The sequence below is a fragment of the Microtus pennsylvanicus genome, chromosome 1, assembly GCF_037038515.1.
Source record: "Microtus pennsylvanicus isolate mMicPen1 chromosome 1, mMicPen1.hap1, whole genome shotgun sequence".
Lineage (NCBI taxonomy): Eukaryota > Metazoa > Chordata > Mammalia > Rodentia > Cricetidae > Microtus > Microtus pennsylvanicus.
Genome location: NC_134579.1, coordinates 202,942,427 through 202,956,829, shown reverse-complemented (window position 1 = coordinate 202,956,829; position 14,403 = coordinate 202,942,427). Strand labels below are relative to the sequence as shown.

General features: G+C 46.7%; 1 protein-coding gene across 6 annotated transcripts in view; it reads right to left on the bottom strand.

Moving 5' to 3' along the window:
- Positions 1-247: 247 nt before the first annotated feature.
- Sash1 (SAM and SH3 domain containing 1) overlaps positions 248-14,403 on the bottom strand; it is a 171,123-nt gene continuing 156,967 nt past the window's right edge. For all 6 annotated transcript variants that reach the window (XM_075949185.1, XM_075949204.1, XM_075949195.1 and 3 more), the window contains 4 exons: positions 11,361-11,474; positions 6,646-7,757; positions 5,341-5,472; positions 248-3,610 (listed from right to left, as the gene is read on the bottom strand). In XM_075949185.1, the coding sequence (XP_075805300.1) occupies positions 3,347-3,610; positions 5,341-5,472; positions 6,646-7,757; positions 11,361-11,474 (1,622 nt within the window). In that variant the 3' untranslated portion in view covers positions 248-3,346. The remainder of the gene's footprint in view (positions 3,611-5,340; positions 5,473-6,645; positions 7,758-11,360; positions 11,475-14,403) is intronic.

The window sequence follows — 14,403 nt, the reverse complement described above, 5'->3', positions numbered from 1 at the left end:
GACTGCCTGACCGCCAGACATTCGTCATGGCACATGCATGCCCACATACACATGAACACAGACACACAGACATCAGGCAAAGAAAGAACCTTTGTGAGTCATTAAAAAAAAAAGACCCCTGTACAATCAATATTTTCACAAAACACTGCACTCCTCAACCACATTCCCTTTAATTTTTTAAGATTTTCAAGTTTCTCTTTCATTTTTCTTCTGTCTTTGAAGCGCCACCAGAACAAAAGAAACAGACTCAACTGAAGAAATTTATTTACTTTTCCCCTAAGTACATAGATGACATAATTATAGACAAGTTCGATGCGCAGGAAAACCCTCCTGTCCGCCTTTCTTCTTCTAAATGGATCATCACAATAATTTGTTTGTACAAATTTTAAAACAATACACAGCTTTCTTGGGCTGAAGCAATTGCAAGACCGTATTGGTATTGGTATATTACAGCTACTTACAAGGTTTAAGAACAGCAATGGAGAAAAATAAGTTATTTAAATATTGATTTCATATACAGAAAGTGCAATGTTGTTAGTTGTCATATAACTTGCTTGACAGTTTGTTTTTCTTTTCTATCAATTTAAAAATCAAGATAACGTGGACGCAAGACAGACTTTTCTGGAACCTCACTCAGTCCGCACACAGCAGCGACTTGGGAATCGACCTCAGCTCCGCTGCAGCTGTGGAACACACTAGGCTGTGTCGGGGAAACACTTCTCACAGAGGAATCATTTCCAATTTCATCCACACCTGGGGTCAGGACAGAGAAAAGGGCCCCCAACTATGCAAGGCCATGAAAAGCTATTTGCTCTTATCATCTGGGAATGTAAATCGAAGTTTGGGCAGCTGCTTTCTCTGCGGACAGCTGAGACGCACAAATCACATACATTCTGGGTAGCTACCTGAGCCGAAATGCCTTTCCAGCTTTCTTTTGTGCTTTCCAAAGACAACAAGTTTCACCGTCACTCAAAATTCTGTACCAAATGCAACTGATCAAAACTGGATATTGCTAAAGCCTGCCACCTGTCCACTCACAGCCCTAGGGACAGCCCCAGGCCACCTCAGGGCCACACACCAACATTCAGGCTTTATTCAAACCAAATGAACTGTTAAAAGCAAAGAAAAAACAAACAAATACTACAGATATATTGGAAGGGAAAGAGAGAGAGAGAGAGAGAGAGAGAGAGAGAGAGAGAGAGAACACCACCTCAGCCCCTTCAGACATTCACACTAAATTCATGGTCCCTGAATTTGTTTTCCATGCAAAGGCAATGATTTCCAGAGTGATAAAAATATTGTTTGGCATTCTCAAGACCTCTGGTGCTAGTTAAAGACTGAAAAGAAAAAACCCTACACTGAGAATGGGCTAAACCTTGGAAGTTCACATGAGATTTCTCCTTCTCCCTTGGTACCACTAACATGACTTTTTCTTGTTTTTTTACTCAGCTAAAATCGTGAGCAGAATCTCTTACGACGTCAGGCCAGGGTTACTTCAAAAGCATGAGACGCCCGTTTCTGAACACCAGTCCCACACCAGCACGAGAAACAACCCAGATGCTGTAGCTGGCTGAGAACCCTGCATCCCCACCCATGAGGGAGACTTGGCCACAACCCAGGGGGCCAAACATGAGGTCTTTCTTTAAGAGTCCAATAAGAATCCGGGGGCTTTGCCTTTTTAGTCTAACTTGTCTCGACTTCTTCACACGGCATCTTATAGAAGGCAAGTGAAACTGAGGAAACATAGGGTTATCTTAAATGCATACCGAAGTGTGAAAAATAAAATAAAATAAAAAAGACATCACCTGAGAATGTCCCTTTCCTCAGAGCCAGGGGTTCAGCCATATGAAGCCCATGGTCGGGCTGGTTTTGTTATTAAGAAGACCACTTGCCCTCCTCTCCTGAGGGAAATTGTGTTCTAATGATCTAGTGACATATCAGAGGACTTTTGATCCAGGCCGTGTTCAAAGCGCCTCTGTGAGAACTTGAGCCTTCACATGATGCTCGAGAGAAAAACACTGTATGGCAAACCGATGGCACCGGGCATCTGTCTAAGTCTGCCGATTGCTAGGAAACCAGACATCAGACAAGAAGAGGAGAGATTACACTGAATCACAGCTGCAAGAACAGTTGAAAAGATGCAGAGTTGAACACACAGCCAATGTGGCTTGTCTGGCTCCATGATGAACCTTTGAGTTAAAATAATTATCTAAGTAACAAATGAGAGATAAAAAACAACTGTAGAACTGGCCAAAAAGGAAAAAAAAAAGTAAAACAAACAACAAACCAACAAACTGCATGTAACTACTTCCCTTTTTAGAAAAAAAAATCTTTCTGCGATACGCAACACGACAATGACTTTCTGCTGAGGTCATCCACTAGCTGAGACCGGGTTTTGGAATGGGCATGGTCAGGATTCCGTGTACCTGCTGCGGCACCGTGGTCACCACTGCATCGTGGCCACCATGACGGGTACTCACTAAAGAGCGTGGGATGAAGGGCCGTTGCACACGTGAACATACATGCCCCCTCTGTGAGTACAGATGGACTTGTACTGAAATTGTGGTTAGTTTAAAAGCTAAAAGCCAACATGAAATGTGGGCCTGGTAGTCACCCCTATAAAATAAACCACGTTAGAACGAGACTGTTAAAAAAAAAAGGGCTATTTTTGCTGAAAACACCCCCAATACGTTAGATGGCAGTCTAAGCTGAAGATCTGGAACTAGGGTTAAGGGTTGCGGACACTAGATAGATAACTGATTAAAAGTTTATATTAAGGCAAACAAAAGCTAATTGCTAGAAAGCAATTAAAATGTCTCTTGTTTATCTACAGGAGAACGGGGTTGCCCCGCTCTTGGTGTAGTCAGCCGCTCTCACTTCTGAACGGAGGAGTCTGGGCAATAGTGTACAGTAAGTCCAGAGTCTGTTGCTTTGGCCTAGCTCGCTCAGCCCATCGGGCTCTGGCATCCAGCGGGGTGACCGACAGATGGGCAAGGGCACCGTCAGACACAAGCGGGCTGCCTTGCCCTCTTCTAGCCCGTCTGCCAGCACAAAGACAGACTGGATACACCGTGTTCGCAATTAAGTTGGCATCTTGGCTCTTCCGTGTCTGAAAACAAAACTAAGTGCTTGTCTTGCCTTTGGGGATCGAAGAGAACCACACCGATTTCCTTGGCATGGAGGGGTACTTTTTCCTCGGTTCTGGTACCAATCCTGGTCTGGGAGCCCCATGTGGGGTCTTTCCTTCTGGATCAGGTCAACCCCAGCAGATTTAGAGGGATTGTATCAGCTTCGTAAGCACAGTGGAAGGCTGGCTCTTGTCCAAAGAGGGCCATGGCAGGCCTGGCTACATGGCCTCAGGGCTTGGTGGCAGTTTGAAGAGTCTGGCTGCGGATATGAGCTTCCTTATGTGTCTCTCCTCTGTGATGCCGGCCTCCTGAAGGCAAGTGGGGGACAGGGAAGGCACTTGGCTCAGCATGCTGAACCCTGCGTCAGAAAGGGTGCTGGTGTACATGGGCAGGCCAATGGAAATGAGCCAATCCGACAGAGAGGCAACACATCCAGGAGACAGGGGCTTTCTGCAGATTTCCGTCAGCCCGCCACTTGGGATCTGGGTAAATAAGGAAAGTCACGTCATGAAGATTGCACAGGTACAATGAGAGGGTTACTTTCTGTTGGCTAAGAGGGACGGGACTGAGCTATGCCACGGCTAAGAGATGTCAAACATCAAGAACTCTGCTCAAAAATGAGAAAGACTTTCAAGGATTATTCTAGAAGATTCCAGAAGGAATCTGGGATTAGATCAAATCCCAGTTATGTGCGTAAGGCTCCAAGCTGCAGGCATTTACATATATCCCGCTATTTTTGTCTCCACGAAATCCTTTAACGAAGGAGAACTGCAGAGACAAACAGGCGTGGCCGTGTCGAAAACGGTGCTCAATGGGTAGGGTTTTGTAAAGTGTCACCTCTCCTGTATTTGACCCTATAGTAACAACCAGGAAATTAAATATCTAAATGTACACGGTTAGTCAACAGTTTAAAATCTAATAATATCCAGAGTTGACTAGGGCAGAGAAACGGATGTTAAAACCTGATTGGTAGGTACAGAGAAGGTTGTGTTTCGGAAGAAGATATGCAGGGTGTCAAAGCCCACACAATGTGTGTAATTGTGCGTGTACTCATGTTCACAAAGGTGCACAACATGTGTGTGGAGGTCAGAGGTCAACCTTCCACGGCCTTCCTCAGGAGCCGTCCATCTTTTATTTTGAAGCAGGGCTTCCGGCTTTCATTTGGAACGGGCTGACTCAGCCAGACTGGGTGCTCAGTGAGCTCCGGGGATCTACTGTCTCTGCCTCCCGAGCGACACTTAAGTATATGATGTTATAGAGGTAAGATCTGGGTCCCATGCTTGTGTGTTTTGCTCGCTGGGCCATCTCTCCAGCCCTGATTTTGTACAATCTTGAAGAAGTGAACTCTCATAAAAGTATAGAAATCCTCAGATATTATTAGGAATTCCACAGATATATTAAAAAAAAATAAAGCTGCTTTCCACTATATCATTTAAAATAAAAAACTAGGAGAAAAAGCCCTAAACATTTATTGATACATAATTGGCTAAACCATAGAATATTCACTTAATAAAAACCGTGGAATCTTGGTCGTAAGAAAAATATTTTACTAAAACAGATTCGTGATCTCATAAGTAAAAACAGCGAGGCTTAAAACTGTGCATTTCTTCTTTCACATGTGCACAGAAATGACCCGCTGAAAACTGACACGTAGAAGTTTTATATCCTTGGGACATACAGTGTTGGGGTTTGGAGAAATGCAGAATATCGAAGCCAAACTTCTTAACACATATTCACTCTGTCCCACTCCACAGAGCTTTCTCTCACAGACTAAGAATAAAGTCGGCTCAGTGCCTTCCGAGTACATAACACACCGATGTCAACTGCAATTCCCTGGGGTGCACAGAGATTCCTTGAACTTACTCGTCTTATTTAACTAAAATGGTCTTAGCCTGAGCATCCTACCATGATGCCTGCAATCCCAGTGTTCAAGAAGCTGAGGCAGGAGGTTCACAAATTGAAAGCTAACCTGAACTACACAATGAGGCCATGCCTAAACAAACAAAAGTCGGCGGTGTGGCTCGGTGGCAGAGGCCTTTTCTAGCACGTATAAACCCCTCTAAAAAACGAAATCAAAATCTAAGCAGACCATGTTATTTTCTTCCCAGGGCTCTAGCAAGCCCTTGTGCTGCTAACACTTGCCAGCCAGGGTCTTGTAACAACATGTACTACAGAACGCTATGGGTTCCTCCCCAAAATGTGGGCTGCTCACCGCCATACGATGCTGCTTCCGAAGCAGCTTCACCCGGATCTGGTCCATATTGGTGGCAACGTCCCTCTCAGGCTGATCTAAGTCTTCGGCATATCTCTGCACCAGAGCTTCAGGGATCCCACAGCGGCCATGCTGCCAGGGGAAAGAGGAGTGGGGTATGAATGGTGGTACAGACATTCTCCCACCTAAAATCCAACAAACGTGAAGGCTCGGCTCTCAGAAAATAACACCAAGGGTTAGTTCAAAAGGAGCATGTCCCGTTTATTACTGGGACGGACACTTGACAAGGAGCACGCGTACATCTTCATCTTCCACATACCAATAAGCTCTAAATATTTCAAAACAGAACTAAGACCATACGGTCCTCTATTTTCTGATGCCTGAAACTCACTTTTACAAAACTCAGTGCCTCAGTGTGGCTGAGCATGGTCCCTAATCTGTGGAAAGCCAAGCCATCACTCCACAAATCCTATTTGCCCTTCATCTGAGAAGACGCCACTGTCACACCCGGACACATTTACTGCACAAGTCTCCCCATTTCCCCTTCAGAGCTACACAGCCATCAGTATCAAAGGGGACAGGGGCTGTTCTTGGGAGGCACTGATGATCATAAGAATTTAACGACAGCGACTCTCGGGAACACGTTATGACAGAAGATGCATTTCCCGAAGAAAAGCACAGCCTCTTCTATTATCACTGATTTGTCTTCAAAGTCGCTTTGGTGTCGGTACGTTTTTCTCTTTTCAAACAGAACCGTGTTTCATCGCAGATGTGAATGGTTTGGGTGCATTAGGGTTTTCACATCATGCCTCCCAGCTCCTTGGCGTGTAATTGCTGTCGCACGCCAGAACAGGACACTGAACTGGAAGGCTCGACAGTTTGCTAGGTATGCTCCCAGCAACTGTATTTGCTTACAGCAATCTGACAGGGAGACGATAACACGGGTTATTTGAAAACCCCAGTTGAACTACACAGGAAGGAACACACACTGCCTGCGGGCTATGTACCCTAAATTCAGGTCTCTCTTGCTATTACACCATCCCATTAGGGAACCAGTTCCGGTACTAACTGTGCTCCCTGATAAGCGCAGCTGCCAAAAACTAAAACCAAGCAAGGGGGTAAGAAAACCATGAAGCTGCATTTGTACCGAATCCCGGGGTAAGGGGTACATTTCCCGCTCACAGAGGCTGTAAGTAGAATGTACCATGCTGTCTCCACAGCACTTGCGGTCGCGGCCTTTCCCTTACCTGGCTCTCATTTGAGAAAAACAACAGTCAGAGGCCCTGAGGCCCAAGCCTTGGATACCTTATCAGAGTAGGGCTCCTCGGTGAGATCAATGCCCTCAGCTTGCAGCTTGTTCTCGGTGAGCATCTCCAGGTCCACGCCCCGGACGCAGGAAACCTTCCTGCTCAGCGCTGGGCCCAGCTTCACACCATGCTCTTGCAGGCTGGTGCTCTCGGGCAGCTCTGCCAGCCACGGCGGAGGTCTCGCACAGGTTGGGCTGCCCGGCTCAGGTCCAGAGGGAGGCCTGGGCTCCCGGGGAGAGGGGCAGTCACAGGGGCTGACAGGACTGGCAGGGCTGGCCTTCTTCAGCGGCAGGGTAGGCGCCTCCAGGCTGGGGACCAGGTGCAGGCCATTGGCCAGGCGCTCTCGATTCTTCTTGGCAGGCACAGGTGGGGGCTGCGATGGATGTCTGGGCTGTGTCCTGGTCTCAGGGGCGCTCTGTTCCCCATCTACCCCTTCTTTGGTGCCCAGGGGGTGGTGGTCATGTCCTTTTCTGTGACCCTCAAGAGACGTCCTTATTACGCCAGGTTTAACTGGAGGCTGAGCCTCGAAATTTCTGGGAACACACTGAGGAGGAGATACGCCAAGATTAGAGGTCACTGTGGGGCCATCCAGTTTCTTAGCCATCATTTTTGGGGGGTCAGAAAATCCCTTGCTTTGGGTCAGAAGCATCCCGTCTTCCGCAGTAGGATCTCGGCCTCGGGGCTGAGCCTCAGAGGAACAGGCAGTTGTCTTTTGTGGCACTTCCGGTACGTTCTGAGGGCAGGCTTCCTGCACCTTGGTAGGTCCATCGTTGCCGGCATCAGCGTCACCCTGAAGGTCATCCAGGGAATGGGATCGGGGCCAACTTTCCACAGACTGAGGACCCTCCAGGGTTTCACAGCTGCGACATATGGAGACAGGGAGGCTCCTTCGGTTTTTATTCGAACCAGTCCCACAGGGCACATCTCCGCACTGGGCAGTGTCCGGGGCTAGACCTCGGCCCAACCTGCCTTCCTCTCCCTGCTGGCGCACCTCCACTGATTTTGTTAACGGCAATGTCGGGTAATTGCCTGGCTGGCTCCTGCTGAAAGACTTCAAGTTGGACTCTGTGGACGACTTGGTAGACAGCACGCTGGGTTTTTGAGTTTTGCCTTGAGAGAAAGAGATATTTTTACAACCACGTTTTAAAGTCACTGACATGAAGGTACAAACATGGGCTAGTAGGGGACATAATTCCTGCATCAACAAAACTTTCACTTAGGACACTGAAAAATGTAGGGTGGTTAGGGACCCACTTTTATTTTTATAAAGAATTCTGGTCTCATTAAAGTACTTATATTGGTAGAAACGAATTGGTTACATGGAAATAAAATGCTGTGCCAAGCAGAAGCAGCCAAGGGTTAATGTCTATTCCAAGCTGCATTCAGTATAGAAGGTTGATTGGCTATGCACGCCCTACTCAGAAACCAAGCCGTAAGATCTGTTTGGCGGCTTGACTTTCTGAGCTGATCTCTTAGAGCAGGTTCTATGAGTGGTCCCCACAATGGGTGATTAAAACAAAACAGCACGGAAGTCATCCTTTCCTTGCCGCTACTCTACTTGAATACATTTACACAAGAACGGCGAGGAGGCAGCTTTGATACTGACCGGTAAACAAGCTGCAGGGAGTGTTTTGCCAGAGACCATCTACAAAATACTTACTCCGACACTTCTAGTGCGGCAACTGATTAAAGCGAATCGCTAGCTTGTTAGCTGAACATCAGCCAGACGTAACCCAGCAATCTGATAGCTTCTGATTTATATTTACAGCGGCAGCTACTGTGTGACACGCTTTACTGGGAACATGCTGTAATCATGTAGGTATGTGTGTAGCAAAGGTAAGCTCATGCTCATTGACTATGTAGGTATGTGTGTAGGGACAAGCAAGCGCATGATCACTGACTATGTAAGCATGTATATAGCACAGGCAAGCTTATGATCACTGACTATTTAGGCATGTGTTTAAGCCCAGGCAATTCATACACACACACACACACACACACACACACACACACACACACACACATCTATGGCGCTTTGTCTCTTCTTTTGATAATGACATATATTGTGTCCCTGGTCTGATAAACCTGAGAATACTCCAGGTAACAAAACATCTGAGACACGTGATTAAGTTACTCTACAAAAGGATGAAAACACCACAACTCTTTGTCAGGTTTGGAAGGTACAAAAAAATGGCTGCATCTAATCACTGAAAAGCTAGCATATTATTAATATAGCTAAGAGGTTCCCCCCACCAACCTATCAATAAACATTCTGAATTCAGTATTTTAATTTTGAACTCTAAGTCCCCCCTTTGAGCAAAATCACCCTTTCAATTTGATCCGCAAAGAGCAGCAGGGAGCAATCAGGCTGTGGACGCACACGATAGGGAAAGCAAGAAAACGGGTTGGACGGTGCCCACGCCATAAGGGAAGTAGCTGCTTCGGGGCAAACAGAAGGCTATCTTTGATAAAAAGTCTCTCTGTGAGGCAGTAGAGATGAAGGAAATGGAACAGAAAGAAAGGCCCAGGGCTCTAGCAGTACAAGCGGTTTAGCCTTCATCAGCAGAGAGAAAAAGAGTCTCCATTCATGATTTCACAGCTTTCTGAGCTTCCTCAAACCTCAAACCGATAATATGAAGTGTTTCATGCCAAGCATAACTACAGCCCCTAAGGCTGGCGGATGAGAACAGCTCTCTCCTCAACTGGACTTTTTATTAACGAGGCCATCCATTTTGATAAGACCCCAATCAGCATATGAAATATTTTACATCCTGCAAAGCAGAGAGGCCTGGTCAAATGGCATGCATCCTCTATGAAGAGGTTCATATTGCAAACCCTTCTTGGATCTCTCCACTATTCAACAGCAACGCACTAGCCCCTTCTTCGGAGGTCACTATTCTGTTGCTACATGGAGATATGGCCTACGGTTACAACTCAATGTATTGGCTACCATCCCGTTTCTCATTAACAGAAGAATCGCCACAGCTAAATGGAAACAAAATGCTTCAGAGAGCAGACCATATGAAAGCTTAAAAGTCAGCTGAAATAGAAAACTCTTAACACTCATAGAGCACAAGCTTTGGAAATATGTTTTCCTCTCATTACCTCCCAACCTAAACCATGTATGTATCAATGCCAGGTTCACATTCTTCATATAGAAAGAGCCCTGACTTGCCCTGAAATCTAAGCACGGCTCACCAGCGGGTTTCATCCAGTTCGCCAAGAGGTTTTCCTAAGTTCTTCTGGGCATAAACCCTTTGCCAGCACTATCTTTCTTTCCGGATTTACCAAGCCAGCACTGCTGGGGTTAATTTACCAGATTGCTTCAGCCACAGAAAAGTTACTAACAGAGAAGAAAAATGCCTCCCAAACCTACCCGAAGATTTGCTGTTTGCTAAAAATGACAGCATGCCGGGCTCCTGGGTTTGCGTTGCACTGACCAAGGCCATCTAAATGTGAAGCATCAGAGGACCTGCTTATCTTCCAAAGTGACAGAACATTCTGGGTGGCAGAGCTTAGGGGTACATTGCTAGGTTCCCGTGATGCTTATCAGAATCGACATCAGTGTGAGGTGGGTGAGATGCCCAGGGTGCCGATGCAGAGGAGAGGTTACTCTAAGAGTATGGTTGGTAACTGGAGTAAGCTCCTCATGAGAATTTGAACCCAGCTTTTATTTGTCTTAGCTTAGAAAAAGTTTGGGTACTCCTCAAAATAACTCTCCCATGCTATTTGTTTTTAAGCATGATTTGCATAAAGAAACACATTTTTATGTCTACCATCCAACAGACACACATGAAGTAAAGACTATAGTAACGTTACTAATGATTCTCACCTGACCATATGGAACGTGTTGATTTCTACTGCGTCCTACAAAGCCATTATCCATGGGTCACTAAACTGACTTCACAACCCACTAACAAACTGCAACCTATAGCTTAAGATGGCTTGCTTCAGCACATGTGAAAAAATAGCCTAACCTGTTAGTACCAGATGAGAATTCCAATAGCTGGTATATGCTATGGAACCCGGGTATGTTCTTCTATCGTCTTCAAGTGTCCAACAGAGCTTAGGACATGACGGCAGTATGACCTCTTTACTACTGCTTCTAATCTTACAATAATAGGAAGTCAGGGCACACCACAGGAAGCCACAGTCCCCTGCCATGCCATTTACCCTCTCTGCCTTATTCCGCTTAAGACCTTGGTTCAGTATGGAGGAGGCTTTAGGAGTTTTATATCGTCTGCTTCCCAACTGTTAGGAGAGAGAAGCCACAAATAAGACCCGTGGCCCTTCTGGTCACCCTCTCTAGGGGCAATTGCTTCCGGAATGGGGCTTTGCGGCTATGACATACAGAACACGGCTGCCAGGGTACCCTTGATGGATGGTCGACCTGGTAAATTGTTTTCCTTATGGGCCTAATCATTCCCAGCACTGAGATGCTGGTGGTTACTATGTGAAGAAAAGGGCACAAGAGACACACAATTTAGGTTTTATGGCCGCAGGTATTTTAGGCAGAATTTATAAACTTCACGCAGCAGCCAGGAGGAATGAGCACAGATGCTAACTGAAGAGCGGTGGGGGATGAGGCCCGAAATGGAAAGATGACCTGTGGCTTCATTGCCAGACAAGAATCGAGGCTTTGGAGAGAATATTCTTACACATTTGAAGCTGGGAATTGCTGAAGCTTGTTCTAGAAGTTAGCGCAAACATTACCATTTTCCAAGTGCTCACTGCTTTCGTAGCATCCGGAGTCTCGTGGGGAACATCCGCTCAGGCCTTGGCTATCCACCAGAAGCTTCTCCTGAGACCCAGACTGGTCACTGTTACCTGGGGGATGAAGTACAGAGCGTGATGTCACCAGGAGCCCCAAAGTCAGTCAGATATTCATCCTTTGCTACTGACACCCATGCTTAAGTCTAACTAAAGTGAAAATGAGCTAATGAAATCAGAACACTTCTCTTTCAAGGAGCGTATCCACCACGTGAGGATAAAGTTGGCACCAGAGAGCCCAGGGTTGAAATATGCCGATAACCCCCAAGCTATCCAAACAGTGGCAAACTGAAGCCATGGGACAGAGGGGAATGCAGAGTGCGGTGCTGGCAAGGAGGAGGGCACGGCCAAGTGATGAGGCTATCAGCAAGGAGCAGTGTGAGTGAGCGCGGCTTGTGCTAGGGGGACAGGGTCAAGTGATTCCAGGCACCTGGCCGGCTTGCCCTTCAGCTCATTTATATTAGGGGCTCTTCAAACTCGGGAGCTTATATAAAAGTGTCGGATGAAATATTGCTCTATTAGTATCGGAGAATATTGTTAGCCCGTGGTTAACGGATATGAGCCTGTTGTATTGCCTCGGCCAGAGGAAGGCTGGTGAGAGAGAAACAGATCTTTTGTCTTCTGGAGTGTTGAAGGTCTCTGTTCTTTTGACTGTTCTCTCTTGCCCTTGGGTAAGTATTTTCTATTCCCCACACCCAGAGTGAGAAAGGTGTTCAGGCGACCCTCGGACTGGCAGATGTTACAGTCCCAGCTTGGGCAACCCATCCATAAAGAAGCATCATGATTTAAAGAAGCATCATTTTTTTGTCAATCAGACCTCAGTCAGGGCTGGGGAAAACCAGGAGGCAAGTTAACCATGCTGCTTCAGGGAGTCTCCCTGGAGTAAAGCATGCGGGAAACGGTGTGCACATTCAATTCCCAGGCAGAATGGTTGTGTTTTCTAGAGAGGGAGCCCAGGGAGCCTAGGCCGCTGAGGCTTCTCTACACACAGCGCGTCTTTGGATAATTATGTGGAGAAAGGACTTGGTCACACAAAACGAAAACCAAGAGAATATTTTCTACACAAATAGCTAGTCTCAAAGACAAATGGCTTTAATTTATTTTTTCTTTCCCTTTGCCTCTCACCTGCCCACACCAACCACACACACACACACAAAGAAAAAAGGAAGAAATCAATAAGCCAGAACTATGATGCCTTTTCCCAGATCATCAGAATGAATGTGGGAGGAGGCTGAGGGCTATGACGTCAGGCACATGCTGGTGGGTTCCCCGTTCCCTTTACACCGCCTGCCTGTCTTCCTCAGGCACGTGCTGGTGGGTTCCCGTTCCCTTTACACCGCCTGCCTGTCTTCCTCAGGCACGTGCTGGTGGGTTCCCGTTCCCTTTACACTGCCTGCCTGTCTTTCTCAGGCACATGCTGGTGGGTTCCCCGTTCCCTTTACACTGCCTGCCTATCTTTCTCAGGCACATGCTGGTGGGTTCCCCGTTCCCTTTACACTGCCTGCCTGTCTTTCTCAGGCACATGCTGGTGGGTTCCCCGTTCCCTTTACACTGCCTGCCTATCTTTCTCAGGCACATGCTGGTGGGTTCCCCGTTAACTTTACACTACCTGCCTATCTTTCTCAGGCACATGCTGGTGGGTTCCCCGTTCCCTTTATACCGCCTGCCTGTCTTCCTCAGAGGGAAAGTGAATGATGCCACAGAGTCTGTCAGAAAAACTTCTCAAAGTATAGCCCAAAAGAGTGCTAATTACCAAACGATTAGTGAGAGATTAACAAATTAGAAGCCCATGAGCAAATACCGCTCCTCCCTCCGCAAACAACCTCACACTGGAACATTCTACAGCGATGCTCTCATCCTGTGGAAGAGCCTGCGGATTTGGACAGGCCTTTGTTCTTGTCTAGCATACTATTTAGGAAAATGATACTCGCAAATGAAAGCTTTGGGGTGTCTTTTGCTACCCAGGAAGAGGGATCACTCATGTGTTCCCAGTGCCGACAGTTGGGTGTAGCAGAAAGAGCAGCAACACAGGCTGCAGAGTGCCTACTAGGGCACAGAAAACAGAACACAGGACTCCTGCCGAGGTTGTGAAGTGCATCCTGGAAACCCGCCTTACCAGGCATTATTAAATCCTGTCCTTACAGAAAAGGAAAGACTTTCTCTCATGCCTGAGAACCATGGCACAGTTCACAGTCACATGGGACACGTACAACACGGGACTAGAGCGCCATTTTCACAAGAAGGAAGAAAGGTCTTCTGCGTCTAGACCCTTCTGCTACACTTGCTAGCATCAATGCCAACAGAGAAAAAGACTCAAGATGGAGAGGAAGAAGCCAGTTGTCATTCAAACAAGATCAGAAGGGCTGGATTTGGGCACAAGCTGAAGGGACTCGGAATGCTGGGTCAAAAGCTCTCCCCTGCCAAGCCACTCACTCAAGTGTGAGCATGCACACGGGCGGGATTTGCAAAGACATTGAGTTGCTCGAACATCCAAAGCGATGGCACACACGGTTTTCTAGAGAGCAGTTTCCTTGGAAACAGGGGGAGATGGGGTTCTTGGGGAAGCCTCTTCAAAGGGTTTACAGTATTTTCTATATGGCAGACTGATCGCCGCCCCTGAATTTGTGAAGTGCTCCTGCACGCATTTGTTCAGCTTTTCTCTGTGCCTCCTGCATGCTTCAAATAATCTTAAATTAAAAGTCTACATATAAAAAGATCACCTCCCTTCTGTCAGCCAGGGTCTCTCTCCCTACAGCCTTTCAGTAATCCTGCCAGACTTGTGTCAACGGTCAATTCCCTGGGAAACAGTAAGGGGAGACTACAGCTATGAGCCGCCGTGGCCATAGCCACCATGGCCAGCTTCGAAGGACTGTTTCTATTGAGCTGAACACCTAACATTGGTTAAGATGGCAAACGATATAATATATGTCTTCTATTGCAATATTTTTTAAAGGTAAACCATTTAAGGGCTTTTTTCATTTAGAGG